The sequence below is a fragment of the Betta splendens genome, chromosome 13 (genome assembly GCF_900634795.4).
Source record: "Betta splendens chromosome 13, fBetSpl5.4, whole genome shotgun sequence".
Lineage (NCBI taxonomy): Eukaryota > Metazoa > Chordata > Actinopteri > Anabantiformes > Osphronemidae > Betta > Betta splendens.
The window spans coordinates 7,553,151-7,580,296 of NC_040893.2; the positions used below are offsets into that span (position 1 = coordinate 7,553,151).

The following is a 27,146-nucleotide window of genomic DNA, read 5'->3' on the forward strand; positions in this document are numbered from 1 at the left end:
GCATTATAATGAAGCAAGGCTTTAGCCTTTAAAGCCTATAGAAACGTCCCCATTCAGAAACTACTTGAGCCCCGGCGCAGCTGTGAAACAATTAACCGGCGCAGCCTTGAAGTGAGCCGAGGGAAGAGGAGAACTGAAACTGGAGGAGAGGAACCCACGAGGTGCCTCAAAAAGGTACAGAGGAAACAGAAAACACAAAACAAGAGAAGTGAAGCGCCGAGGATAGTTCGTGTCAAGCGTAACAGACGTTAAAAAAAGTTGGGGTTGGTCCCGTGTTTGACTGTGTCTATAGAGGGAGAGAGAATGGCACGAGCGTATTTGCGCTGGGAACGAACGGACGAGCTCAAAGACGGATACTCCCTGCCTCAGGACACACCCTCCGCTCCCTCTCTCTCCCTCTCTCTCTCTCCCTCTCTCTTGCTCTCTCATTGTTTCCCACACTGACTCCGTCGCCGCCGGGCTCGGTATCGGCTTGACTAATGACCAGTCAGTCTCTTGGATGAAAAGAGCGCAAAGTAAAACCCTTTCTCTCCCGAGACCCACAACTTTGGTCGCCGCGTCCGCGCATTGGTGAGGAAACAGGATCCCTATTTGTGTTTTTGAATTTCCTTGTGCGTGGATCAGTGTCGAGCAGACGCGGAGGAAGAAGATAAAGTGTCCGCTAATGAGGATGAGAGTTCAAGTCAAGTGAGCCGGCAGATTGGACCTTTAAAGCTTCTTAACGCGAGCGGTCGGAGGAACACGACGCGAGTATGCGCCGTGCGTGCGTCTGAGCGCATGTGCCTTCGCCGGTGGAAACCCAGCCTGTGCCCAGCAGCGGGGGAGGAAGATCAGGTGTGTGCGGGTGCGAGGGGCCGCGGCTCGAGCGGGGACGGAGTCGCTTGTGCTTTCAATGCACCGGACGCGATGAAGTGACTCTACGGGAGTTTCAGGGGTTTCGAACCGCAGAGGAGCGGAGCCGGAGGGACGCAGGCAGCGAGGAGGAGGAGGAGGAGGAGGAGGAGGAGGGGGGCAGCGCCACCGCCAAGGCGCACAACGCCGTTCCCAATCCCCTGACGCAGGGATGGAGAGCTCGAGGACGCACGGGGTAATACGCCTCGAGCCTTTAAACCACAGGGGAGCGATCAGTGGGAAGTCGGGCATGACGGCGGAGCGACGCAGGGGACACCTGCACCTGCCGCGGACGCTGCTCGTGCTCGCCGCGCTCGCGCTGCAACCGCAGGTAAGCCACCGATTAAGTGCTATTTCCGGCGGCGCGCCCTTAAACCCCCGTGCGACTTCTCGCGGTGGTCGAGCTCGTGTCTCGTAAAACCCGCGCGTGATCGCGTCCCGTGCCCGTGTCCCCCCCTTTGTGCCGCCCTCGGTCTGCTCCCGTGGCGCCGTGCCCACCTGTTGTGTCTGCACGCTCGTGCCAGTCGTCCCACGCGGGGGGAGAATTACTGTGATGTCTCAGGTATGACACAGAGCAGGGTCCGCGTAACTGTGTTGATTGGACGTTCACCCCTGGTTAATGGGACGGGTCATTGCTGTGTGTTTGCATCTCCATCTTCACGCTTCACTTTCCTCTCCATCGCTATCGTGCAGAGACGCAGACTCCCGTTCTTTCGCTCGCTGCAACGGCCTGTATAAACATTTCTGACAAGCTGCCGACGGCACAATGGCAATTATTTTGACATGAAGAGCCGGATCAGCGTGCCGGGACGCGGTGAGCGGCGCGGGCCCGGAGGTTGAGCGTGCGCGTGAGCGCATGTGCTTCTACACTACGCTCACATCCGAGCATCTGCGTCTTGGGCGTGTGCGGAGCCCGGGGCCACGGCCGAATGGACTCCGGGGGCGTGTGAACGCTCGTGCGGCTCCGCACGTCGCTCCCTCCGCACCTCTGCGACCTCTTCGCGGCCGAGGAGCGACACGCTGCGCTCCCACCGTTCCCTGCGACCGCACTGCGGTGTCCCACACCTTCTCAGGAGCTGCTTATGTTGCAGCTGGCAGGAGAAGTTCTTTAACTTCCCTGTGTTCACTTTTATTGTTCCCAGAGCTCCCACTCAGACTTTACAGCTATTCTCAGAGTGGCTGTGTTTTATTCATAGATCGACCCTACCTGAAGTTTCTAATTGGTACAATTTCCAGCTTTATCCTGGTGTACAGCTTTTATTACATATCAAGGCATTCACTTTATTATTAGGTGTTTTTGTTATTTCTCGCCCGGTTCTGGTGCCGAGGTCCGTCCCCCTCCTCCGGGTCTCTGGGCCCCCCCCCTTTTGTCTCAGCCGGTCAGCCTCTCCCTCTCTGCTGAGGCTGGAGCGCTGAAATGCTGGTATGCAGAGAATGGCTCAAGCAGTGAAAGCAGGAGAGGAAGAAAGGAGGATGGAGAGTGATGAGTGCCACTGTATCTCCACAGGCCTTTTGATGTAGACGGGTCCACCTCCCTCCACGCACCCCCCCCCCCCCCCCCCCCCTCCACCTCCCCACCTCTCCCACCTCGGCCCCTCTCAGGGAGCAGGAGAGGGACCCGCAACCAAATACGCCGAGCTTCTGGGTGATTTCTGTTTATAACTGAGCACACAACACACCAGGGGACAGGCAATTCTGCTTTTTAGAATTAATGAGCCGTCATTAGTTTAGCATTTGTGCGAACCTGCTAAAAGAATTATTCAGATTTATTCGACAGCAGTGGATTCAAGGCAAACTGAGATAACGCTGGCTTTATGAGTCGCGTTTGCCAAAACCAGAGTTTTCCATCAGCTCCGGTGACACGCGAGCGTAGATGGACGCACACACCTGACCCCGTGCTCCGAGGCTCCCCGGGGGGCTTGTTAACTCTGAAGTGTGTCTGTGCCCCCCCCCACCCGCCTTTAAACAGGCAGGGAGCACAGGGGAGGGGGAGGAAGGCAGGAAGGGGGTGAAGTGGAGAGACAGGAGCGTTGGGACGACCGGGGGAGGCACGGTGGGAGTCAGCCTCCCCCGGGGAGGGGGAGACAGATCATAGGAACAATAAAGACATCCTTTGGTTGAATGCTGATATTTGCTCACTTGACTTTCATCTTGTAAAAGTGGAGCTCGTTCTCCATCTCCATTTTGAGTTTGCAGACAATGTTTCAGTGGAGGACATCAAAGGTCAAAAGGTTCAATCAACTGCAAACGAGCCAATGAACAGGCTTTGCTTCCTCCGATGATGAGGCAGCGTCTCAAATCTCAACTCTGTGTTCGATTCATGTTGCATGGTTTACTTGTCTCATTTCAATTAAACCCGTCCTCCTCCTCCTCTGTCTGGACGCAGGCCGCTCGTGCCGTGGGCATGTTCGAGCTCCAGATCCGTCACTTCCAGAACCCGCTCGGCCTCCTGCAAAGCGGGAGCTGCTGCGACCACCAGGCCGACGGGGGCCAGCGCTGCTCGGCCGCCGACCAGTGCGACACCTACTTTCGCGCCTGCCTCAAGGAGTACCAGACCCGGGTGGTTCCCACCGGCCCGTGCACCTTCGGGTCGGGCAGCACCGGGGTCCTGGGGGGGAACTCCCAGTCGCTGCGGCACCGAGGACACGACGTGGGAGGAGGCGACGACGGCTCTAATGGACACATTGTCATTCCTTTCAAATACGCCTGGCCGGTGAGTACAGGGGCAGCGCTGGTTATTAGCCTGGTTTCCACGGGAACAGGCTAAGCTTCAAGTACAACAATATACTCAAAGTGAGGCTAGACTGGAATAAAAATGACACTCACACTATCATTGTTGTGATTCACATTCTTTAGCATTTTTTATTTCCTCGTCTACGGGGGGTAAAAATACTGGAGGGCAGGATGAAATGAACAATAATTACACACCAACAACATATTTTTCATAAATGGTAGATTTAGCTGTGTTCCAAAGACAAGTTAAAGACATGATGAAAATCACAGCGGAGCTTGTCTTTTTTGTAGTTTATTCTTTCTAACATTTACACTTTTTTATGCACTAAGAAACTCATTAATCTGTATTAATCACTTTTAGTCCACATTTGCACCTGCACATGGAGGATTGGGATGGATCAGTCTCGCTAACGAATTAATGTTATCACTGGTAGCTTAAAGCTAACACATAAAGCAATTTATTGGCCATTTATGAAACCAGGAATGAAGACATAGGCCTGAGTTTGAAGGCGTGTCAGTGGTCGTTTGTCTCTATATGCGTCTCTGTGATGGACTGAACATCTCCTGTTTTCAGCCATTCAGCCGTAATCTTGCTCTTTTTCTCCATCAATCTAGACATTTCTGTTCTATTGTTACAAAAGTTTTGGTTTCTTTCTTGACTTTGCATTAAGTCCCAGTCAAATGCTCCATCTTCTGTGCAGGCAATGAACCTGCTGTTGGCTCCACAGAGTGTCGCTAAACCGGCCTCGATTGTCCACCTTTCCCTTTGTCCTCCACTTCAATTCACTTTCAGCTGAAATGATTATTACTTTGCCTTTAATCCTAACAATAGCAGGAAAGTAACAGTGACACAACAGGCCCTTTCAGCTCTTATCTCGCCTGCACCTCTCCACTCTCTCCTCACTTCCTGGACTTCATATCATCATCCTGGACATCATTTCATCAATTAACACTTGTTTATCCGTCAAACCGCAGCAAGACAGAATCTGTTTCCAAATGATTTGGCAAAGACGCAAAGGAGCGAGCCACAATTTTCTAGAGATCTAGGAGATTTTAGTTGTTCTCTTTCTTTTTCGTGGTAAAGAAATCCTCCTGTCGTCTTCATTCTTCCTCTTTTTGCTTTGGATCGCTCCCAGCACAGCTGATCTGTTCCTCATAATGAAAGTATTACATGAATGATGGAAAAACACCTCGTGGTTCGCATCTTAATCATATCTCGTGGTAATAATGTTTGTAATATTTCACAAAACCTGAGTGAAAGAGGCAGATTTACACAGAACCTGATGCAGACACACACGGACAGTGGCCTCTTGGGTTCACACACACACACACACACACACACACACACACACACACACACACACACACACACACACACACACACACACACACACACACACACGTACCCTCCTACACAGTCCCACAGGTTGAGACAGACATCGTGTTCCATCTCGCTCTGTCTCCTGTTTCAATGTAGCATTTATTTGTAGTAATTATGCATTGCTTTTTTTTGTGTCTAGTCAAACTCACATTGCATTTGTGGCCATTGTCCATCATTATGTGGTTGTTTTCCAGCTCTTGATAGTCGCTTGACTTATTTTCTATTAAGAAAAAGGAACCATTGCTTCATACTGTAGCCCCTGGCTGCTCTAAAACCCACCCCTCGGCCTTATGTAACGGATCCACATTGGCCTGAGTGGGTCTTTGGGTGGGTTTCTGTGTGTTTGTACGTGTCTGCGCTGCGCAGGTGTGTGATTGGCAGCGTCAGAGTGTGAGAAAGTTCCCGGTCAGAAAGTCTACCTGGATCAGTTTCAGGGCCGGGCTGCAGGGAAGAGAGCGCCAGGGACACACAGTGGCACTGAATGACTGGCTTTATCTGGCCATCGCTCCTATGAGGAGGGAGGGTGGTGGGTGGAGGAGGGAGGGGGGCGATCCCTCTGCCCCAGGTGAGATGAACAGGTGAGCGATGTCATTATAAGGAAAGGTGAGCTTTCTCTGCCTATGAGCCCTCCCTCCCTGGCTCCGTCTTTTTCCCAGTAATCTCTCCAGGGAAAAGTGTGTGCGAGCAGTTTTTTTTCTCTCTTGGCAGCATTTGAGTGTGAACATGATTGTAATTCGTTGTGTTGTGTTTGTTTTGCTTGGAAAGTTGGAAGACTGCCGAGCTCCTTCCATTCTCGTTAGGTCTGTGGTGTGATTCCTCTGGTTTAAAGCTGAAACCTAAACGGCCACCTACACATAAGCCACGAATGCCTGTGTCTGATGAATCTGCTGTGAACGAGAGAGCGAATGAATCAGGGAGATGAATGAAACAGCACAAAGGCGACAAGTCAGTAGACGCACAGTGTAGAAGCTAGCACACGCTCTGACCGCTCCTAGCGCCGTGGGAGCTGATGTTTCCAGGTGTTTTGTTTCCCAGAACTAGTCCTTCAAGCCCCAGATACGACCGCCTTCTCCTTTACAACCTCCCTATGATTAATAGCATGCACCGCGTAAAAGCAGCTATAGAAATGCTGCTAACAATGACATGAATGAAGTCCCCTGCGCGTGGAAGCCTCGTCTTTGAAGGGACGCAACCAGCTCAAGGTCAGGCGCCGTCTCATTCAGCAAAGGAGCCGCTGAGTTCTTAGTGCAGGTCAAGTTCGCTCGTCTCAGGCGTTTGCATAAAAATGTAATGTATGTGCAAATATATGCAGCACATTTAGAGCAAGAAGACAAATATACATTCAATAAGCTGTTTGGTGCAGGTGACCACTTAACATTCATATATTTAAAATCCAGAGTCACATTTTCTGAAATTAATGAGGTCACAAATCATAAACAGGTCATGTCAGTATGTAATTTAAATCCAGCTCAGAGATGGAAAAAATCCCCTCTCTCATTGTTTAGAAGTACTTTGTTACAGGTACACAATAATCCATAGTACATCTAACTGAGGGTTCCCAGCCTCCTATATGTTGTGTTGAAATCTGGCCCTACTTTTAATATTTGGCATCAAACATGAATGTTTTACATGAACAGCAGACAGATTTTAAACCCTTTCTTATAAAGACCCGTCTTTGTAATTGTGCAATCACTGACGTGAACAAAGAGCCTCCTCCCCACGGACGCTTCCTGCTCCAGACAGCGCGGAGTTCGACATGCAAAGCGCGGCTGTCATGCAAATAGGCTCAGGTGCAGGTGCACCATGGCGCCCTGTTCTACTGTTACCCTCATATCACCAGACGGGCCGAGCGACCGGAGCGGACCTGTGATTACCCATAACCCCCTTCTCAGCGCTGCCTGATCCCGTGTGGGCGCCTCGTTTAACCCATGCTGATCCACTTTGCTTCGCCGGTTTCTTGAACGGCGAAGCCCCATACTGATGCTGCGCTGGGCCGACTGTTAAACGCAGCTCCCTGGTGTTTTACAGGACACCACGCTTCCTTGTAACCTTTGCATTCCTGCCGTTTAGAAAGCGAGCCGAGGGCCAACCGAGGCCCGGGAGCATAGTTGGGGCTTTCTTTCACTCCTTCTCCTCCATTCATTTGTGCTTTCCTGTCCTTTGTCCCCTAATTGACTCTCCTGCACAGCCGCGCATACCTTTGTGTACACTGATACCGTTGTGTGCATTATTTGCGCATAGACACCTGCAGGCGTGGGCTTTGCTGGAAACGCGCCTCCTGCTTTTAGGTTTTCCCACCGCGCGTCCACCGACGGGCGCGTCCACCGTCGCGCCAGACACAAAGAAGCTTAATTCCATTAGGATTCAGAGCTGGTGTTTTTTCGAGATAAGTTAATAACTGGAGGGTAAACGTCTCGGGGGAAGCGTGTTTTAATGATTTCATTTGTGTGCAAATTGGATTGAGAGCGGGAGTCTCTTTATTAGGAGAGAAAAGAGCCAGAGCAACCTTGATTTACATCATCAGTGTGAAATTACAGCGTGTCGCTGCCTCTGGACGTGTCATTGTGTGATCGTCCAGGCCTCTAAGAGGTGGAGTTGCAGCCATCAGTTGTTTCAGCAGCAGCGACCTCTGCGCCTCCGCGTCCGCGTCGCCTCGCCGATCTTCAGCCGCCTCCCATCCGTCGCCACACATTCACTCTGTGGTCTCTGGGTTTCTCTGAACCGCACTGGGTGAAAGCGTGAACATCTCGAGGCGCCACGTTGTGAAACCTCCTCTGACCACGGCCCTAAGTGTGATTTAATCAGAGTCGCGATGCTGCTGTGACGCTTCCTGTCCGCTCACGCTCACACCAACCTCCACCCCGGTGTCTCATTATCGCATGTAAACCCCCAGCGCTCATTCTGTCATTCTAGTCCGTCCGTCACATGACTGGCTGGGAAAGCGTGCATGATTAGGTGCACACATGTTCTGATTCACATGTCATTCCATGAAGGTTTCATCACTGGAGCAGATGTGACATAAGACAACACAAGTACACGAGACGTGTTTCCGTGTCGTGCGTGTTAATGTGGAACAACGTTGCGTTGCAGCGCGACGGAGAGTCAATCAATCAAGCGCTTGCTGATTTCACGGCGGGACGTCTTTGACCCAGTGGGAGACGATGCCTGAGTCCAATGGTGCTGACAACCAGAACACTCTCTATCAGTGTTTGAGAGTCTCGCCCTCAGCCCTAACACAAAGTGAACACGGCACAGACTCCAGAGACATAAATAATAGAGCTTTAGCGAGATGCTTTGTGTTTTGTTATTTACAATGCACTTTTTAAAAGCATATTGGAATCAAGAGCAGATGCTGACATCCCATAATAAGACTAAAACTAATAGCAAATTACGTCGGCTGTCTGAGATGTCTCCCTATGCAAAACCCGCCTGACCTGCTTATTTGTCTGGGTCACAGAGCTCTAATTTATTCAAAGTTTATTAAAACCCATCCTTGAGTCATGCTGCTGCGTTTTCCTCACAAAAGTCTGGCTGCAGTCGCTAAAATAAGACACGCTTCCTTATTGACTCTTTCTAGTAGCAGGACTAGACTTAAAATAGGCCTCATCATATCATCAGTCTGAGACTTGGCTGATCCCGTCTGTGTTCTTTACTAAACCTCTGAAGCCAAACCAGAGGAATCCCGTCACTATTGTTCCCCAACAACCACGAAGGGCTGGAATTCCACTGTCAGACTTTCTCCACTGTCTCACTCGAAGCGCCGCGCTCTGGAGGCGCAGCCATGGATGTGAAATGTCCAGCGGCCAGACAAGGTAATTTCCTGCGGAAGCCGGGGAGGAGGAGGAGGGGGTGGTGTTGGGGGGGGGGCTTTGGGAGACGAGGGCAGTCGGTCTGGGCCGCGATGCGAGGGAGCGGTGCGGGGTCATAAACAGCTGAGATCAGTGGGCAGGAGGTTAAGTTAACGTAAGCAGAGCAGTGGAAGGAGGAGGAAAGTTTGCGGATCAGCTCAGTGCGGGGCACAGGTGTTTGGGTGGGGGTCTCTGACAAAGGGAAGGGGGGGGTGCAAAGAGGATGACAGTGGTGAACTGTAACATCTAATCAAGATGCTCTAAACATTGACTCTTCATCTAAATAGTTATAATGTATCCACATAAACCTTCAGTGCTTCATGGAGGTAAATGCAAAGAGAAGGAGGCAAGAAGGAGGTCTGATCCTAATTATGCTCAGGACGACAGATAAACACAAGAGGATGTGAGAGGAGAGACGTGTAATTATGGAGACGAGGTCGTGGAACAGGGTGGAGAGCACGGCGGCGCGTCGGGGGTCGGAGTCTTTGTGTCACGCTCGTGTCTGTGCGTTTCTGTTAACGGCTCTGGATGACGGCTAATATCTGGATTTCAGCTGCCTCCAGATATTAGCCATCACCCCCGACCCCGTGGAGCTCTGGAAGCCATGTTTGCTGGTGCTGGGGAAGAATTAGTGTTTTAGTGTGGTTTGTTTTTGAGTGGGGACTGGACTCACTCGCTGCATGTCCCTCATTAAGACGCCGACGTGCAGCGATCCTCACCGTTATTGTGTCTGTTTGTCACCAAACGATACGAAGGCGCAGCTTTGCGTGTGGAATAGTAAGCGCGTTGTTACTGTGGTTACATCCTCCACTAATTCGTAGAGCAGGTGAGGCGCCAGCCATCCAAGCTGGCTAGGGCACCACTGCTGCCATGGCAACCGTTTGTGTATGTTGCTGGTGTGTGTGTGTGTGTGTGTGTGTGTGTGTGTGTGTGTGTGTGTGTGTGTGTGTGTGTGTGTGTGTGTGTGTGTGTGTGTGTGTGTGTGTGTGTGTGTGTGTAATTACTCAAGCTTTTTGACATAGAAGGTGTTTAAAATCAAAGCAGCTTTTCAGATGATTATTATTTGATGTTGCTGTTGTTTAATTTTTTTCGTCATCTTTGTCACTGGTCTTAGGTTTGTTTCTTTTCGCTGTGTGAGCGTGTACAGGATTCGTATTGTACCAAGTGCTTAAGTGTCTTTGTTTAATTACTGCAGCCAGGTATTTGACTGGACATTTCTGTTTCAGTCTCAGATTCCCACATTCATCTTCAAATGACTAGAGCTGAACAAGATGTGTATTAAATTCTGTCTATTAAACAAAATTATAGAACTGCAGCTTTACCTTCGAATGCACCAAATCCTGTTGTCTGAACTCATAAATGGCATATTTTGAATTCTACAGCTTTTATGGGAATAATACAAAAGGATTGAATGAAAGCATTGTGTCGGGATAAATACAGACTGCTGCCAGGGTAATATTGGCTGCCTGTGAGGTGTGTGTGTGTGTGGATGCATTAGTGTGTGAGCTCTGAGGGGAAATTCCTCTCTCAGGGCTAGGAGTCCTTCCTGTCGTAGAGCTGTGTTTGTACAGCCCGGCTTTGTCGGGATATCCTACCCTGCCCATGTCTGAGAGGAGGAGAGAGAGAGGAGGAGAGACGGAGGGATGGAGGGAGGAAAACGGGGGAGAAAAGGGCAACTGACCAACCCAAAGGGAGGAATGATATGAGTGTAGAGGAGGATGAGCATCTGCTGCTTTGGTTTGGCACAGTTTGCTTTAAACCTGAGTTTTACCCCCTTTCGACCGCTGCGAGGCTGCCGGTGAACGGACAAGCAGACGAGGACGGACCGAGGGAGGGGACCATTCGTCATGCGGGCCCATCTGCGCGGTTTGGGAAGTCCCGGCTCTGGGAGGCCACGCTGGGCTCAGGCCGTCTCCACGGCTCATGAGCGGCAACAATCAGAGCGCCCAGTCCTGTTTAGATTGTGGGCATCGCTCAGATGCACTGGAACTCCCCACATGTTGATGTTTATTTCCTCACGACCACCAGGACCGTCTCGCCTTGCGCGCCCCTCCTCACGTCTGCCCTGTAGCACGTTGTTTTCCTCCGTGTCACCACTCTGCCCATTATCGCCATGAATAACACTCCCATGTTGTTGGTGCCAGGAGCCAAAATGACTTCATCCCCTCCATCGATCTTATCAGTGGCGTTTTTGTGGTTCTCCTCTTTGTTTTGTCCAGCGGCCCATGAGGTCAGTCCTCCTCGCCCAGTAGTCGACGGCCTCTCCGGTCCCGCCTCGCTCCGCGAGCGGCGTGGCGCTCACGTGAGTGTGTGTGCTTTGGAAAGGCCGCCAGGAAGCGCCTATTGTGGGCGAGCGCCTCGGTCCTTCTACAGCGGCTTATCAGTGGTTGCGACTGTGATTTTAACTTGGTAACCACGGCTGACGTGACCCCCGGGGGCGTCCGGACAAGACGCGGCCCCTGAGAACATGGCCGACGGCAGATACGCCCATCCTGTATCCATCCGCTCACCTGGCCGCGTGCGCGGCGAGGGCGGAACACAAGCGGCTTCCTGCTGGTCCTGACCCGCTGTGGCGACTGACAGAGACAGATGTGTGCACAGAGGGAGGGACGGTCCAGTAAAAGGTGTGTGAGCAGGCCAGCGGTGGCCTGAAACGCTTCAACAGCTGCAAATGGGCTGAGTCGCTTCTTTCTATAAAGATACTGCACAGTAGTGTGTGAGATGTATAAAACGTTTGTGGATCGAAGGGATCACTGGAGTCGATTCAGACTGAAAACCCGTTTGGTTGTTGTTTTAAACTGTCAGTTGGGAGTTTGACTGTGTTCTGGGGCTGTAATAATAAACCTGCAATTTTATGGCTTGTTACCACAAAGTATTATCTTGATCAGCTACGACAATAAAGTGGTTCATACTGATGTGTCAGTAGCAACAATAGGACGTTAAACGTGTGTCTCGCTGATGATACAGTACTTTGGAGTTTCAAGGCAGCATCTTTGCCTTTCGACTTGCTAGCGGATGCTCATCAGCCTTAGAGGTTCATACTAGTGAGAGCCGGGTTCTGGAGTCTAATGACTGTGGCTGCGTGCTGTCTGACGGCCTTCACAGTGTGTGTGTGTGTTTGTGTATGTAGGTGTGTGTGTGTGTGTGTGTGTGTGTGTGTGTGTGTGTGTGTGTGTGTGTGCGCGTGTGTGTGTGCGTGTGCGCGCGTGTGTGCGTGCGTGTGTGTGTGTGTGTGTGTGTGTGTGCGCGCGTGTGTGCGTGCGTGTGCGTGTGTGTGTGTGTGCGTGTGCGTGGGTGTGTGTGTGTGTGTGTGTGTGTGGGTGCGTGTGTGTGTGTGTGTTGCCTGCCGCCCCCTGCGAGCTACACGTCTCATTAGTGCCACGACTTCCAAGTTCAGGCAGTGGGCGTTTTTCCATTTCATTCTTATTATTCTTCTCTCATCATTATTTGAATCTCTCCCCTGTCTGGTCCTGTGATCTTTCCTTTTTTATCTGCTGGCCGTCTCGTTTCACCTCCCTCTGACCCCTTTCTCCATCGCGTATCTGAACTTAACTGCAGGACTCCTGCTCCACGCCGGTCGCTGCGCTCACATTTATCTGTGTATTGTTTTTCCTACATAATTACGGCTTCCAGCTTCGTCCACCTTCTCCTCTGCTCACCCTTTCCTTCCATCTCCTCCCCTGTTGCACTCCTGATAATAGCTGTACTCTCACTCACACAGATCCCTGACTCAGTGTTTTCTGACGCACCAATTTTCTCCCCCCTAACATTTTGCACCTTCACTGCACCCGTTCATCTTCCTCTTCTCCTTCCGTCCTGCCTTATTTTTGCCTCTGGCTAACTTTAGCTGTGCTGCAGACCTCCTGCCCTTAACCCCCCAGAATGCGTCCCCTCTACCCACACCTTGCTTCATCTCTTCCCACTCATCCCCTTTCTGGCAGTATTACTCCCTCAGCAAAGATGTGAGGAGGAAGAGGCTGGTGCATTTCACAGAGCGAGGATTGAATATAGACACAGGAAAAGGCTAAATAAAAGACTTGTAGGATAAAGTGTTACACTGAATTATTCATCACTGGGCTATAGGATGAGTCAGAAAAAAAGAGGGAGAGAAGAAACATCTGCCCTCTGTTATCTCTCCAAAGTCAACATTAAACATATCCAGCTTATGCTAGAGTCCCTGGCTACTGTACGGATAACGTGATATACAGTCACTCTATCGCTATATAAAGCTCAGAATAATTATGTCAGACTTTACATACGACTCTCTGCCTCAAATACAGTACGCAGGAGAAATGTGTGTGCCCCACAGGCTCTGAGGACTTTTATTCTGGAGACACAATTAACTATCACAGTCTCTTATCACAGTCGTGTTACATCCACATCACTTTTGTGTGTGTGTGTGTGTGTGTGTGTGTGTGTGTGTGTGTGTGTGTGTGTGTGTGTGTGTGTGTGTGTGTGTGTGTGTGTGTGTAAGGCAGGGAGGTTAAGCTTTTCTTTGATAACAGACTCACGCTCACAACTCCATTTAAATCCATACTGATTCTTAACATATAAAGTGAGAATATGGGTCAATAAACAACAAACATCTGAAAATGAATGCCTCTAATCTGCATGAGTTCACGTTTAAATAAACAGTGTCAGCCCGTCCTAGTTCGTCCTTGCCTGGAGAACAACCTGCAGCTGGCTGATAATGTATGGATGGGATCTCTTCTTGTAACTTAAAAGTGTGAAATGCACCATACAAACGTTGCTTTCAAGGATTAGTGGCAACATCTAACCTCAACTTAAAACTTGAGCTTGATCAGCCTTCTTCTCCTAAAAACAACAGCAAGGGATCTAGTCCTGTAACAGATGTTTGCATCTGGGTGCCCATGTCTTCCGGGCTTGTAGAAGTATATTACTAGAGTTCAAAGGCTAAACATGGGGATCACCTGACTGGACTGGACGTTTTACTGCCCTGGAGCTGTTTGTTCATTTAACATTTGACATTTGACCTCAACCATCATGTGAACAACATGATGAATCATTGTTCATGGTTTAAACTCCTGTTTTGTTCTTTGTCTTCTTCACAGAAGTCCTTCTCTCTGGTGTTGGAGGCTTTGGATCGCGACAACGACACATCAGAAGCAGGTGAATTAGGAATATATTGTTTGCATGCTGTTTGAACTATACAGACATCATTCGAGTTTCCTTACTGGGGCTCTGTAACTGGAAATAAGGAATTCTTCTCTGTTTGTCATAATTGCACTTAATTGCCCCAAATTACCCAGATCAAAATAACCAAATTACTATTTTGATCATTTCTCAGTCTACATCCTGTTTTCTTTAGCTTCTAGCACCAAACATATTTAGTATTTCTGTATTCCCACAAAAATTCTTTGCAACATTTATACCTTATTTTTAGTATAAAATGCCCACATGGTAAAACACAACACAAATAATTTAACACTAAGCCTCTATAAATCTTCTTAAATTAGGTTTTTTAGTTCCAAGAATCAAAACAAACAACTGGTTAAATTTAGCAGCCGCAGTCACTGAGGTTTGTTTGTTTGTTTTTTAATATAGAAAATTCTAAAAATTCCATTTTAGATGGTAAACAAATATAAGAAAGCAAAGTTCTGCTCTTAATTTCACTATACTTCTGCTTTGGGGTATTCTCGCCCTGGTGTCACCAAGAAAACAGTTAACAGTTTAGCTTTCAACAAGCAAGTTTTTATGGAGGATGTTGACGCGTATGTGTGGTTCGACCTGATGAGACAATGTGAGAATATCCTCTGTGACTTCATGTCTGTGATCATACGAGGTTGGAGGGACTTTTACCCAGACCCTTTAATTTCCTGCTTGTTTCCTTGTTGATTCTCGTCTAATTCTGTGAAAGCTCCATGACAGGGAATGTGAGCACACACACACACACACACACACACACACACACACACACACACACACACACACACACACACACACACACACACACCCTGACAGATGTTTCTACACCTTCCTCATTCCTGCCTTTCCTCCCACCGTCCTCCACCCCCTTCTCCACTGGACGGATTACAGTAATATTTAAAACATGGCCGTCGTGATGAGAACCTGCACCAGGATTCCTTCTTTTCCTCCGTTCATCCCGTTTCCCTCTTACACTCATCCCGTTTCCTGCTGCCCTCCAGTGCCGTACTTACATCTTCTTTGCATTACCTGTCATTTCCACCTGAGCGTGTGACGGCTTTAGAGTCGTCTAACTGCTAGTCCCACAGCTTAGCTCAGCACAAACACGGGTCCCGCCGCAGTCTGAGTGGACTTATCAACCCAATCAGAAAGGATTACTGGACACGACCGTCCTTTCTGAGCCATTCCTTGGGAAGATATGATGTTCTTTGAGTAGTGACAGGATGACCTTGTTAGAATTTTGTTTAAGCAAAGAACAGTAGTTTCCACAAATTCCACTGTTGGCCGATCTGAAGCCATTCACTAAAAGGTTTGTTCAATTTTAGTTTATTTTAGATAAGCTTTTGTTAAAGCAAAATCATCTCCTATATTTCTGCTATACATCCTCCATCACTAAGGCTGTAAGTTCAGGTTTCTTCTTCTTCTTCTTCTTCTTCTCCTCCATCATCCGTCTTTGTTGTTTGTGAGAGAATAGAATGATAACATTAGAAGTGCTATAATGGAGACCAGCTTGTCTGTATTCAGTGCTTGTGTTCTGAAGATACTGAGTTTGATCTGCAGGGTTCAATGAAAAGATCTAAAAACGAAAAACAGACACACAGAATATATCACCATGTGCTACTGCATTGACGCTGCATCAAATACCGGGCAGCCAGCGTTATCCACGCGCCGGCCTCCGTGAGCCTGTTGATTTGATGGCTCGGCTGATGGAACAGCGCGTCGGCCTGAACGAGGTTTTCACCGCCACAGTCTGGGACGGCACTTCATAGCTGCGACAGGCACTCAGAGGCCAGAGGAAGAGATTTAAGTGGCGTCTCCACCTGCACACACAATCCCCGCGCGTCCGCTGCTTATGTTCTGTTTGCTGATTTCAAAAGCAGCTCGTGTCTTGTTGCTGCTGTTCTCCTGCTCCTCCCTCTCTTTTTCTCTATTCACTTGTTATTTTGTGTCTGCATCTAGTGACATTAGTGAGGAAATCACACTCTGTAATACACCTTCCCCTGCTGCGCTGGCTGATATTAGGATTTTTTTCCTACTCTTCTGCTCCACTTTTTCATTTCTGGCAGAGAATTTGTGATGATTAAATCAGTGTCCAACGCCAACATCATAAAATAGTGAGAAAATCCTCAATGCACTGCAGGGGAATAAGTTAATGCAGGGCCCAGAAAAACAGAGGCACGGACGAGGCGCCCTGTTCCCTTTCCTTTTTCACTGCTTTAAACGCCTTAAATGCATGCACACACAACCCTAGATGTGGGCAAACACACACTCTGCTCAATACATGTCCCTGTTTTCATTCCTCTGTGTCAAACTGCAGTGATCTCATCTCTCCATCAGGCCATTTGTTATGTGTGTGTGTGTTACTAGCTGCCTCCCTTCCTCTTTGGCTCTGACACACACACACACACACACACACACACACACACACACACACACACACACACACACACACACACACACACACTTCCAACAAGGGTTTCCTTTTTTGGGGGGAACATCGCACAGTCTCTGCCTTTGTCCTCATTTCTTAAATACACATGTACATACATTGAGACACACAGACACACGCTCACATATTCTCACTGCTTTGTGTGTGTTAATGCCCTGTCAGAGGAGATTATAACTGATCTGGAGGCGACAGCGCCTCTGGGGGAAATCCCCTCTGGGGGTCGGGGGCAGCAGCCACTGTCACAGCCTTCGTCTGGTGTTCTCTGGAGTCCAGACTGGCCCGTCTGCTCTCTGCAGACCTCCAAGTCCCGTCCTCTGGTCCCACAGTCGCCCTCTGTCTCCCGTGGGACGTCTGCAAGGATGATGATGCCTAAACGTGTAACCGCCTACTACAGAATATCTAGTAAAACTGAGCGGCGTGTGCTTCTTTCTGCCATTCGTAGGTCAGCTGATTGAGCGCTTCCTCCTCTCCTCCATGTTGAACCCTGGCGAACAGTGGCAGACCAAAAGTCAACATGGCCGCGCCCTCAGCCTGGAGTACCGGCTTCGCTTTCGCTGCGCCTCCAACTACTACGGGCCTCTGTGCAACAAGCTCTGTCGGGCCCGCGATGACTTCTTCGGTCACTTCATCTGCGACGCCAGCGGTTCCAAAGTCTGCATGGAAGGCTGGACGGGGCCTGAATGCGAAGAAGGTGAGAGAATGTCCTGAAAGTGTCGGGCATCAAGCATTTAGAACGTGTGATTGAATAGCACGGTTAGCATGTTTTAGCATAACGTAGTATAAACATGCACATTATGATGATGCTGGTTGCTAGGTAGCGTCACCGACGGCAACACTGTCATGGCGACCAACGAAGGAGCATTCCTGCCCCATAAAGACCCTAAAATTCCAGCAGGATTTGGACACGAAGCATGAAGCAATGGCTGTTTTGCTATGAGTTATTCCAGTAACTGTAATTACCGGTTTCTCGTGTTCTGCGTGGGTTCTCTCCAGGCACCTTCCTCCCACAGTCCAATGATGTGCTGTCAGGTTAATTGGAGATCTAAATTGGCCGTAGGATAAAAGTAGACCATCATAATCAGTGACCAGATGAAATCATGTTCATGTTATGTGGGATGTCTTTACCTGCGTTCCCGCTGTTCGACTGTGAGCGTTCGCGGCCCAGTTCATACTCCAGTTAGCTCTTAGCGGACGGGCCCATCCGTCTGTGACTCATCAGCTGGGCGACCTCGCTGCGTGACCTCGGAGCGCTGCCATCCCGTTGCCATGGTAAAAGCGAACGGAGGAAACCAGAGTGGAAACCATTGGGTTCTGAAGGACGGCACCAGTTTTAAGGACATCCTGCAGCCCTGCCCATCCCGCCGCTGTCCCACATCATCTGACTTCCTCCTCAGCAGGCCGCTGATTGGACTGCAGGGGAGCAGGAAGCTTCAAAGCTTAGCCAGGGCCCCTCTGTTGTCCCCTGAAGCCTCAGGGCTATGACGACGTTCAAGGAGCGCTGTGTCCTGGCAGGGTTGGAGGAAGCAGTCAGCTCTTTGTGCTAAAACCACACAGCCAAAGTTGAACATGCCATTTAAACAAAAGGAACAAAATTCAAAATTTTATTTTTGTCTTCTATTCGCCAGTAACTATGATCATCTAAAGTGATCAATTCTATCTGTGTGTTCACAGCTGTTTGCAGACAGGGGTGTCATCCGGTTCACGGCTTCTGTTCTGTACCTGGAGAATGCAAGTGAGGACATTTCACACACACAAATGAGCTTTCTTGTATTTCTGTGTTGTGAAGCTTGCTGTACCTCTTACCAGCACATGTATTTGTTTTTTTTGATGTGGTGCAACAGAGATATTATCGCTGATAAAATGTCCAATAAAACAAAAAATTTAATATCAAAACAGATCCGGATTAGAATCTCACTGCAATGCATTCTGGGACCGTCTTTTGATTAAATGAACACATGACACAAATAACCATTTCACAGATATTTGTTTAACGTTTACTGTAGTTCTACTGAAAAATTACACAAATGCAGATTAGGATTTGAACAACAGATGTCTTTGAAATCAATCTCAGTCTGCTCATTGGAGAGTTTGACCTTTGTAAATCTTTCTTTCCAGGTGTCATTACGGCTGGAAGGGGTCTCTGTGTGACCAGTGTGTGACCTTCCCCGGCTGTGTGTACGGGAGCTGCACCGAGCCCTGGCAGTGTGTGTGTGATATCAACTGGGGAGGACTCCTCTGTGACAAAGGTCAGATGTGCGGCCTCTTAACCACTTGTATTTTTCCATAAACAACTATATTAAACTATAATTTCATTTATGACAAATCACCAGTCTCACAAAAGTGATTAAAATGCTTGTAATACACTAAATAATATTAATAAAACAAATGTTTTTTTTATTTTTTTTATTTGATTTTGTTATAAGGTTTAATAAAAACCTTCTTATGGTATGTTTGATGTTTCTGAATTTAAAGGGTTAATTCTCTGTAAAATAGCAAATATTTATATACTAATGAAGTGATTTAGTTTCTGCTCATGAATCTGTTCTCTTGCTCTCCTGTGTTCAATATGAGGCTCATACTCAGTCATGATTCCTGAACAACCTTTTTTCATATATTTTATGATTTATATATTTTAATTAGTAAGTAAGTAAGTTATTAGTAAGTTATAATAGTGCACAGATATTTGAACACTTACATTCTATAATTTCTATTGCTTCGAAACCTGCTGACGAGTTTGTATTGTCAACGCTTTATTATCAGATTAGCAGAAATAATAAACAGAGGACATTGAAGCTTTACCCTCTGCTTTAACTTTTCCCACCTCAGCCCCCGTGTGGGAGCTGGGATCCAGTAGAGACACTAGTGCCCACGGGACAGTGTATTGTGTGGAGGAAAGGCAATAGCCTTGGGTAAGGTGAATGGGCTTGGTGCTGCTGTAGGCGGGTCCTAAGCTGCTGCTGTGCATTCACAAAGGCTGCGTTGAGGCAGAAAGACTTGTGTGGATCAATGGATCGGTCCGGTTCAGTCAGTGCAGCGTTCAGAATATTTAACGGAAGTCCCTTTTAATGGTTTCAGATTTGAACTACTGTGGGACTCACCAGCCCTGTAAGAACGGCGGCACCTGCACCAACACCGAGCCCAACGAGTACAAGTGCGAGTGCCAGGAAGGTTTCAGGGGACGCAACTGCGACATCGGTGAGCTTCATCCCACGGGCGCCGAGCTGGAAAATGAAAGTTGGTTTGTGGATACAGTGGATAAACATGTGAGGTGAAAAAGATGCAGGGAAGAGAAGGCTGAGTCACAGAGTCAAAGTAAATTTGAATTTGTAAATTATTTCCAAATAGTGTTAGTATATGCACAACGCAGTGAATACTACACATATTTATTTCAGTGGAACAACCACTTGACGTCACATATTTCCTACTGTAGCTTAGCCTATCTAGTTTATTTAAGGTGACATTTAAATTGTGACATGTTTATAATGTCCTTCCATTAACGCCGTCTCTCGCTGTCTCCATCAGTTGAACATGCCTGTTTGTCGTCTCCATGCACGAACGGAGCCACTTGTGTTGAAAACCCAAACGGCTTTAGCTGCATCTGTGCTGACGGCTGGACAGGACAGACCTGTGCTGATGGTGAGACACACACACACACACACACACACACACACACACACACACACACACACACACACACACACACACACACACACACACACACACCTTTGAGCTGAGGGGCACGTTGACATTGTCTGAGTCTGTGTTTTCCTCTGGATCACAGCCAGGGAGCGACTAATCAATTCACGAGAGGAAGCAAAATTAGCCAGAACACAAACAGTATCAACAGCAATCAGTGATCTGTCTTGCCCTCTGATTTGCCGTGTGTGTGTGTGTGTGTGTTTTTGTGTGTGTGTGTGTGTGTGTGTGTGTGTGTGTGTGTGTGTGTGTGTGTGTGTGTGTGTGTGTGTGTGTGTGTGTGTGTGTGTGTGTGTGTGTGTGTGTGTGTGTGTGCATTTGCGTGGGTGTGCGTGCGTGTGTGTATGTGCGTGTGTGTGTGTGTTGTTGAGCAACTCTATTGAGCAACTCCATTGTATTGATTAAATGTAAACACACTTACACTGACTTGCATGTGGCTTTAACGGCAGTGAATCGAGGGTTTATTGTCTTGCGGCCGCTCACGGTCATCTAACAGATGCTGTTTATCGCTCAGGCGGATGACACAGCCCACATGCACCTCTGGAGGATGATTGCCTGTTATCAGAAAGGTGTGGCTGTATCCTGGTACAGTGGTTTGTCCTGTCTGAATGAAAAACAGCACCTGTGTAATTATGGAATTCAATCAAAAGCAATGTTTGATGATTTGATGATACATTTTCTGTAATATAGTGTTTTTTCTCTGCTTGGTGAGGAAACATTAAAACAATTCACAGTAGTGTTTAGAGTCGGAGCATGTTTTTTCTTGGCTCTTCTCAGTTTGCTGTAGTCGAATAATCTGATGTTTGTCCTAGAAGTATGCAAACGCTAAGCGTTCTTACTTTGCCTGTTGGAAAGACACCATTTACATCAAATGCTCCAAAAAAAACTTTTATGCTGCATGAGCTGGTTCCAAATAGTTTGACAGTTTATTTTGACTGTGCAAACACACAGTCCTGTGTTATATTACACTACACACACAGGGAACTAATGAGCCTCTATCTTCAGATCAAGCCGTTCCCTGGGTTTTACATGCACTTCTGTTGTTTTTGGCTGTTTGCAGTGACCTCATTTTTCAGAATGTTCAGCTGATTTATGTTTCTGTGACATGTTGAAATAACCTTTTCCCGCGCGTAACATGCGGCGCCTGCAGACGTCTAAACGAATGCACCTCTTTCCAAACTTAGATGAGCATCTTTAACAGCTCGGGTCGCGTGTTTGGCAGCAGGTGAGGTCGGATCCCTTTGCTCTGTGATCCGTGTGCGTGAGCAAACAGCATTTCACCCTCGGTGGGAATAAACAACGCCGCCGGTCGATCGCTGTCGTGTAAACACTTCAGCGAGAAGCGTTTTTACCAGAGGATGAGAAAGACAAACAGAGGAGCGAAGGGATGGTTTATTTTTGCTTGGGTCAGAGACTCTGTTATTTGTTGCTGTTTGTTGCTGGTTTATCTCTATGTGTTGTTGTTGGGAGGATTGGGGGGGGGGTCTCTGGGGAAAACACTGTGATTGTCATTGTGTATTTCCTGGATTGTCTGTCAGAGAACAGCCCCAACCAAAACCACAGTTCAGCTCTGCATTCTTTCTGTACATATAACAAAGCGGTATTAATGAAATGCATCTTTGTTTGTTATGAGTTGTCTGTCTGGGTTTGGAAGATGTGCTGCTGCTGGAAGGGTGTGGCGTTAGGGGTCTGGGTCAGAGGAGGGGTCAGGAGGATGAATACCCCAGATAAGCGCATGGGAGGCGTTTGAATGACACCGCTGCACGTGTAATAAGAAGCTACGCGTGGTTAAACCCTGCGCCCACACAACGGGGAGCCTCCGTCTGGCAGCTCCATTCTCTGTTTCTATTCATTTCTATTGGCTGACATGCATTGTGTTCTCTCTCCCCTCCCAGAGGTGAGGCAGTGCGATCGGAGCCCCTGTGGCCACGGAGGAACCTGCCAGGAGGCGCCTGGAGGCTACCGCTGCCTCTGCCCGCCTGAATGGAGCGGCCGCACATGTCAGCTGGGTCAGTCAGACGCCGACTCCAGACTTGAGCCCGTGATGGATGTACACAGAGAGCGCAGCCTGCTGTGCTCCAAAAGAGCCATCATACACATTTCAGTTTAATTTTGTTTGTGGTTGCAGTCATTAAACCAACATTTCACTGTGCAAACTCACTCTCACAGGGATGAAAGTAGAACAGCAGCCTCACAATAAGTTACTGTAGCAGAGACTAATCAAAGGCCCTGACGCAGATGTAAAGGGGTTTTATCTGAGTAGCCCAGTGTGATGTTCAGCATACTGTGCTTTGATAAATCATATTTCATTAGTCAGTCAGTTGTTTATACTGTAGTCCCCTAATGACCCAATCTGATATCAAAGGAACGCATTCCCAGGGCTTTATCACACATCCTACAACAAACCAAATCAATCCATCTGCTATTAAACGCTGCAAAATAGTTTTTCAATGAGCAACATGCGATTGCGTTTTCTGTTTTGAGTCAAATATGCGTTTAAAGCACAAATTAAGGGCGCGGAAAACCCAGCAGATTGTTAATTCCCTGCATCCACCTGTCCCGTCTGCGAATCAGTATTCTCTAAATGCACCGTCACGCTTCTTTGGGCAGAATTCGTACATATTGACAAGTGCGGTGCCGGGGGCTGGTTGTGTTAGATGGTGCAGCAGAGGGAGTGTGGTACAGCGCGCGCACACACACACATACACACACACACACACACACACACACACACACACAGGCCTTATGAAGTAAAAACTGAGACATATTTCAGCATGACAACCTCCCGTACTCCCCTGGGTTACAGTGATATGTCACTCTGACACTTGATAATCCCCCATAGTTCCACATCACAGGTCACTGGCTCGCAGTGCGACACGCACACATATACAGTGTTCAAACACCGGAGATAAAACTCTCTATAGCCTGAGCCGATGAGCAGAGAATTAAGAGTTCCTCAAATGGTGAAAGGCAATTATACTTTCTTTCAGTTTCACTCTTTTATTTGCTGACTTCCGTCCCTATATTTCCTCCAGTTTCAAGTGATGCCCCTAGGCACACACACACACACACACACACACACACACACACACACACACACACACACACACACACACACACACACACACACACACACAGTGCTAAATCCTAATAGCCCACTTACTGATGGTAACAGGTTTACATTACCTATAACTGACTGACTTCTGCCTCTTTATTCATTCAGGGTTTCTCTCTAATCCTCCTGCTATCGTAGTCAGGCCCTCAGGGGTTCTCAGCTTTAACAATCCTAGTTCGACATAAGGTGGAATAGACACACTAAACTTAACACAGGCGGTGGTGCAGTGTGTGTGTGTGTGTTTGGGTCTGTGATGCTGCGAGGCATGACTTCAAATGTACTGCGGGTAAACAACATTTTCAGTGGGTTGTGTGAGGCTTTTCCTCAGCCTCCCAAAAAGCATCTGAGCAGCATCCACTTAACAAATGTTTTTACTGTTACCAAACAATCGTCTGCTAGACCTGAGCTGACCTAAAACTCTAGGCTCTGTTTTGATAGCTTGAGTTTAATCTCTCAATACGCCAGTCAGGCTTAATGGACACTCTGACTGTGCAGCCCAATGCACATACTGAACTGTACAGTTGTGAGAGCTGTCAATCATGGCCAGGAAGCTTTTATGCACCACAACACCGTCAGCTGGTGTTATTCTCGTTGCAGATCTAGATGAATGTGTGTTTTTCAGTTGCACTCGTGTGCATTATATTACAAGCACTCCTTTTATTTTGCTTCGTCTCTTTAGACAAAGATGAGTGTGAAACCAGTATATGCGTCCACGCCCGCTCCTGCCGCAACCTGATCGGTGGATACCTGTGTGACTGTCTTCCTGGATGGACAGGGCCTAACTGTGACGTCAGTGAGTATGAAAGGAGGCGAAACGAGAAGAAAGAACGGCGCTGAAACATGAAGCGCCTGAGTAAAAACGGCAAATTCCCCTGGAGCCCAGAGACCCTGTGAACCCCAAAACGCGTCACTCCACGTTTGTTTCCCCCTTGTCTAGGAAACAGCAGCTGTGTTGGTCTGTGTCTGAACGGCGGACGGTGTGAGGTGAGATCTCGGGTTGTGCAGCCGCTTTCTTTGTTTCTAGTTATTCATCTTCCCTCATATTTATATTGCCATTGCCTTGTTTGTGGAAAAAGAGAGTCACTATAATGTGATACCTTTTTCATTTTAAAGACCCAATTGCAGTAGGTCAAGATACTCAAATCAGATTAGTCTGATTGTTTCTTATATCCTCTCAAAAAGGACCATGTGTCAGGATCCAGATGTTTGTGTCCGCCTGGATTCTCGGGGAAACACTGCCAGAATGGCTCACGTCCTTGTGACAGCGCCCCCTGCCTGAACGGAGGGCGGTGTGTGGAGAAGGACGGATGGACCCACACCTGCATCTGCCCAGCAGGATATTCAGGACACTCCTGTCAGGTTGGAGAACCATTCTAGATGACAGCTGAGTTTAAGAATGCTTACAGCACCAAACCATCAGCCATGAAGTCAAATTAACCAATTAACCGATTTAGAAGTGTAATTGTTAAGACAAATTAACATCAAAGCAGATAAACGTAGATTAAATACAATGAAAGAGGTAGTTACCAAAATTCATGTTGTTTTGTGTGTGATTTTTCATGTTTCATAATGAAACATAACAAATTAGATGGTTCAAAATTGTGAAACTCAGGAAACGCGACTGGATACCAAATTATAAACACATTTGATTGGAGAGAATTATCCAAGGTTGTGATATCATAAACTAACTACACCAAAAAGGTCTAAATAGTTTTATTGTTCTTTTCACATGAAGTAGTTTTCTTTCCAAAAAAACAACCCAATAAAACAGTTTAACAAGTCTAAAAAACCTTAATGATTCGAAGGTTTGCTTTGTGAGAAGGAAAAACCAGGTCATCGTCATTATAAACATAAACCTCCCAAAACGCTCTCTATGAATTTCTGCAATGAATCCTCTCACTCCTGATTTTATTATGTGTGATCGCTCTTGGCCACATCGATTTACACCTTATAGACTTAATTAAAATTAGCAAAAAATTAGCCAAGGATGACTAAAGAACAGTAGAAGATAAGACAACTGCTCACATAAGAATGTTCACATACGTAAGAACTAGAAAGGTTCCAGACCTTTATTTTAGGTCCTTTGTTAATTGAAAAGTCAGTGAAATTTTGAAATTTAGTTTCGGACAAAGACTCAGTTTTACCTCTACTCCCTGCTCTGCTGCTAGGCTTAGGAATTGTTGACGTTACATACTGTTTTATACATATGAAATTTGACTAAAACCTGCTTATAAACAATTATTGATGTTCATTATTTCAGATTATGATGGATCTGTGCAACCCTAATCCCTGCCAGCAGGGTTTGCCCTGTCACATTATAGAGGGCAGGACAATATGCACTTGTCCTGAAGGTTACTATGGTAACGAGTGCTTGAGCTTCCAAAATCCCTGCATTGGTCATCACTGCCCAGGTAAGAGACACATGTTTGTCTAAAGGTGGATACAGATGGCTATGGAGTAAAGGCTAATCTGTGTGTGTGTGTGTGTGTGTGTGTGTGTGTGTGTGTGTGTGTGTGTGTGTGTGTGTGTGTGTGTGCAGGTGCCATGTCTGACATGACAAAAGGTGGCGTGAGCTTCTACATGATCCTGGTGGGGGTCGTAGCTTTAGTGATGGTGTGCGGCTGCGCGATCTGTGCCTTCGTCCTCTCCCACCTCCATCGAAAGCGGAAAAAGCAGCAGGCCGTCCCACAGGAAGAAGGCATCAACAACCAGAGGGAGTTCGTCAACCTCATCAGGAACGTGGACCGTCCCGTACCCCTCGTACCTGCCGCCGCTGCACTTGCACACCCTCCGGCCGCCGCCCCCGTCTCGCGCTGCTATGAGGAGATTGAACTGACCCTGCCCCCCTCCCCCGCACCGTCGCACCCGTCTCCTGCCCTTAAGCCGGCCCACGTCCCCAAACTGGACATTTCAAACCGGGAGAGGGAGAAGTTAAACCGCTTCCACCACACAGACAACCAGGAACTGGAGGTCTGACCCTTTCTCTGCTGGAACTTTTATTTTAGCTTCTTGGCACCCTTTGCCCTTTATCATCAGAGGGAGTAAAGGCTGCTGAATACACAAATCAAAAGACTATTTGTCACTATGGTAAGAAGCAAATGCATGAAATTTGACTGAAAGAATCTTCAGACTTTTAATCTGGACACTGAGCCTCGCCTTGGTTTGCCTGAGATACTGTCGAGTTGAATAGTGGCTCATTCTTAGTAGGACCCTCTCGACGTGTTTCCTGGTCCACGTTGCCATGTGGTTGGTGTTCAGACAGAAAGCGATGAATGGATGCTTATTTAACACTCTGTGTGTTTCCGTGTGGTGTTGTGAGTGACAGAGAGTATGTATTTTTACTGTGTGAGTGTACGTGGGATTAAAAGGAGCGAGAAACATTTGACTTTAGTTCATTTACTTGTACAAATGCACCTGAACGAAGGCTTTAAGCCTCCTGAAAAACTATTTCAAACTATACACTGTTGCCTGTATTGACTCTGTAATTCTACAGTTTTTCAAAGATGTATGATTTTTTTCATACCCGTGTGTAAAATAGCTTTTGTAAATAAATATATTGTACATATTGATGCCATTTTTTATTGTGGTTTGGTATGAGAGTATCTGTATTGCTTTGCTTTGTGTGTCCAATTCCACTTTCTGTCTTGATGGACCTGTAATAAAAGTGCATTTACTAGCTATTTAACTTTCTATGGCCTATAATCATTAATCACAAGTGCTATAGCCACAGGTTTTCTAGCTGCCAGAAGTGTCAACACTGCCAGACAGATTAATGAATGTAAACTGCTCCTTGTTATGTATTCATAGTAAGTGCTTGCTTGCGGTGCTGTTTCATTACCACAGACAGGAGCTGAGATATGTTAAAAG

At 47.6% G+C, this 27,146-nt stretch overlaps 1 protein-coding gene across 1 annotated transcript; it reads left to right on the forward strand.

Moving 5' to 3' along the window:
- Window positions 1–393: 393 nt before the first annotated feature.
- LOC114867540 (protein jagged-1) lies at window positions 394–26,959 on the forward strand. The gene is made up of 14 exons (XM_055513837.1): window positions 394–1,222; window positions 3,278–3,604; window positions 13,926–13,983; window positions 16,911–17,159; window positions 18,140–18,200; window positions 18,584–18,714; window positions 19,544–19,663; window positions 19,991–20,104; window positions 22,060–22,173; window positions 23,959–24,072; window positions 24,217–24,263; window positions 24,462–24,638; window positions 25,540–25,690; window positions 25,819–26,959. Exons 1-14 carry the CDS (start codon window positions 1,064–1,066, stop codon window positions 26,253–26,255), a joined length of 2,259 nt encoding a protein of 752 aa, XP_055369812.1. The 5' UTR covers window positions 394–1,063; the 3' UTR covers window positions 26,256–26,959.
- Window positions 26,960–27,146: the final 187 nt, after the last annotated feature.

Excerpts from the sequence above, each read along its gene's own strand:
- LOC114867540 (XM_055513837.1), top strand. The coding sequence starts at position 1,064 with ATGGAGAGCTCGAGGACGCACGGGGTAATACGCCTCGAGCCTTTAAAC. Across the intron at positions 18,201-18,583 it reads TCTGTACCTGGAGAATGCAA|GTGTCATTACGGCTGGAAGG; the intron begins GTGAGGACATTT and ends CTTTCTTTCCAG. Across the intron at positions 19,664-19,990 it reads GGGACGCAACTGCGACATCG|TTGAACATGCCTGTTTGTCG; the intron begins GTGAGCTTCATC and ends TGTCTCCATCAG.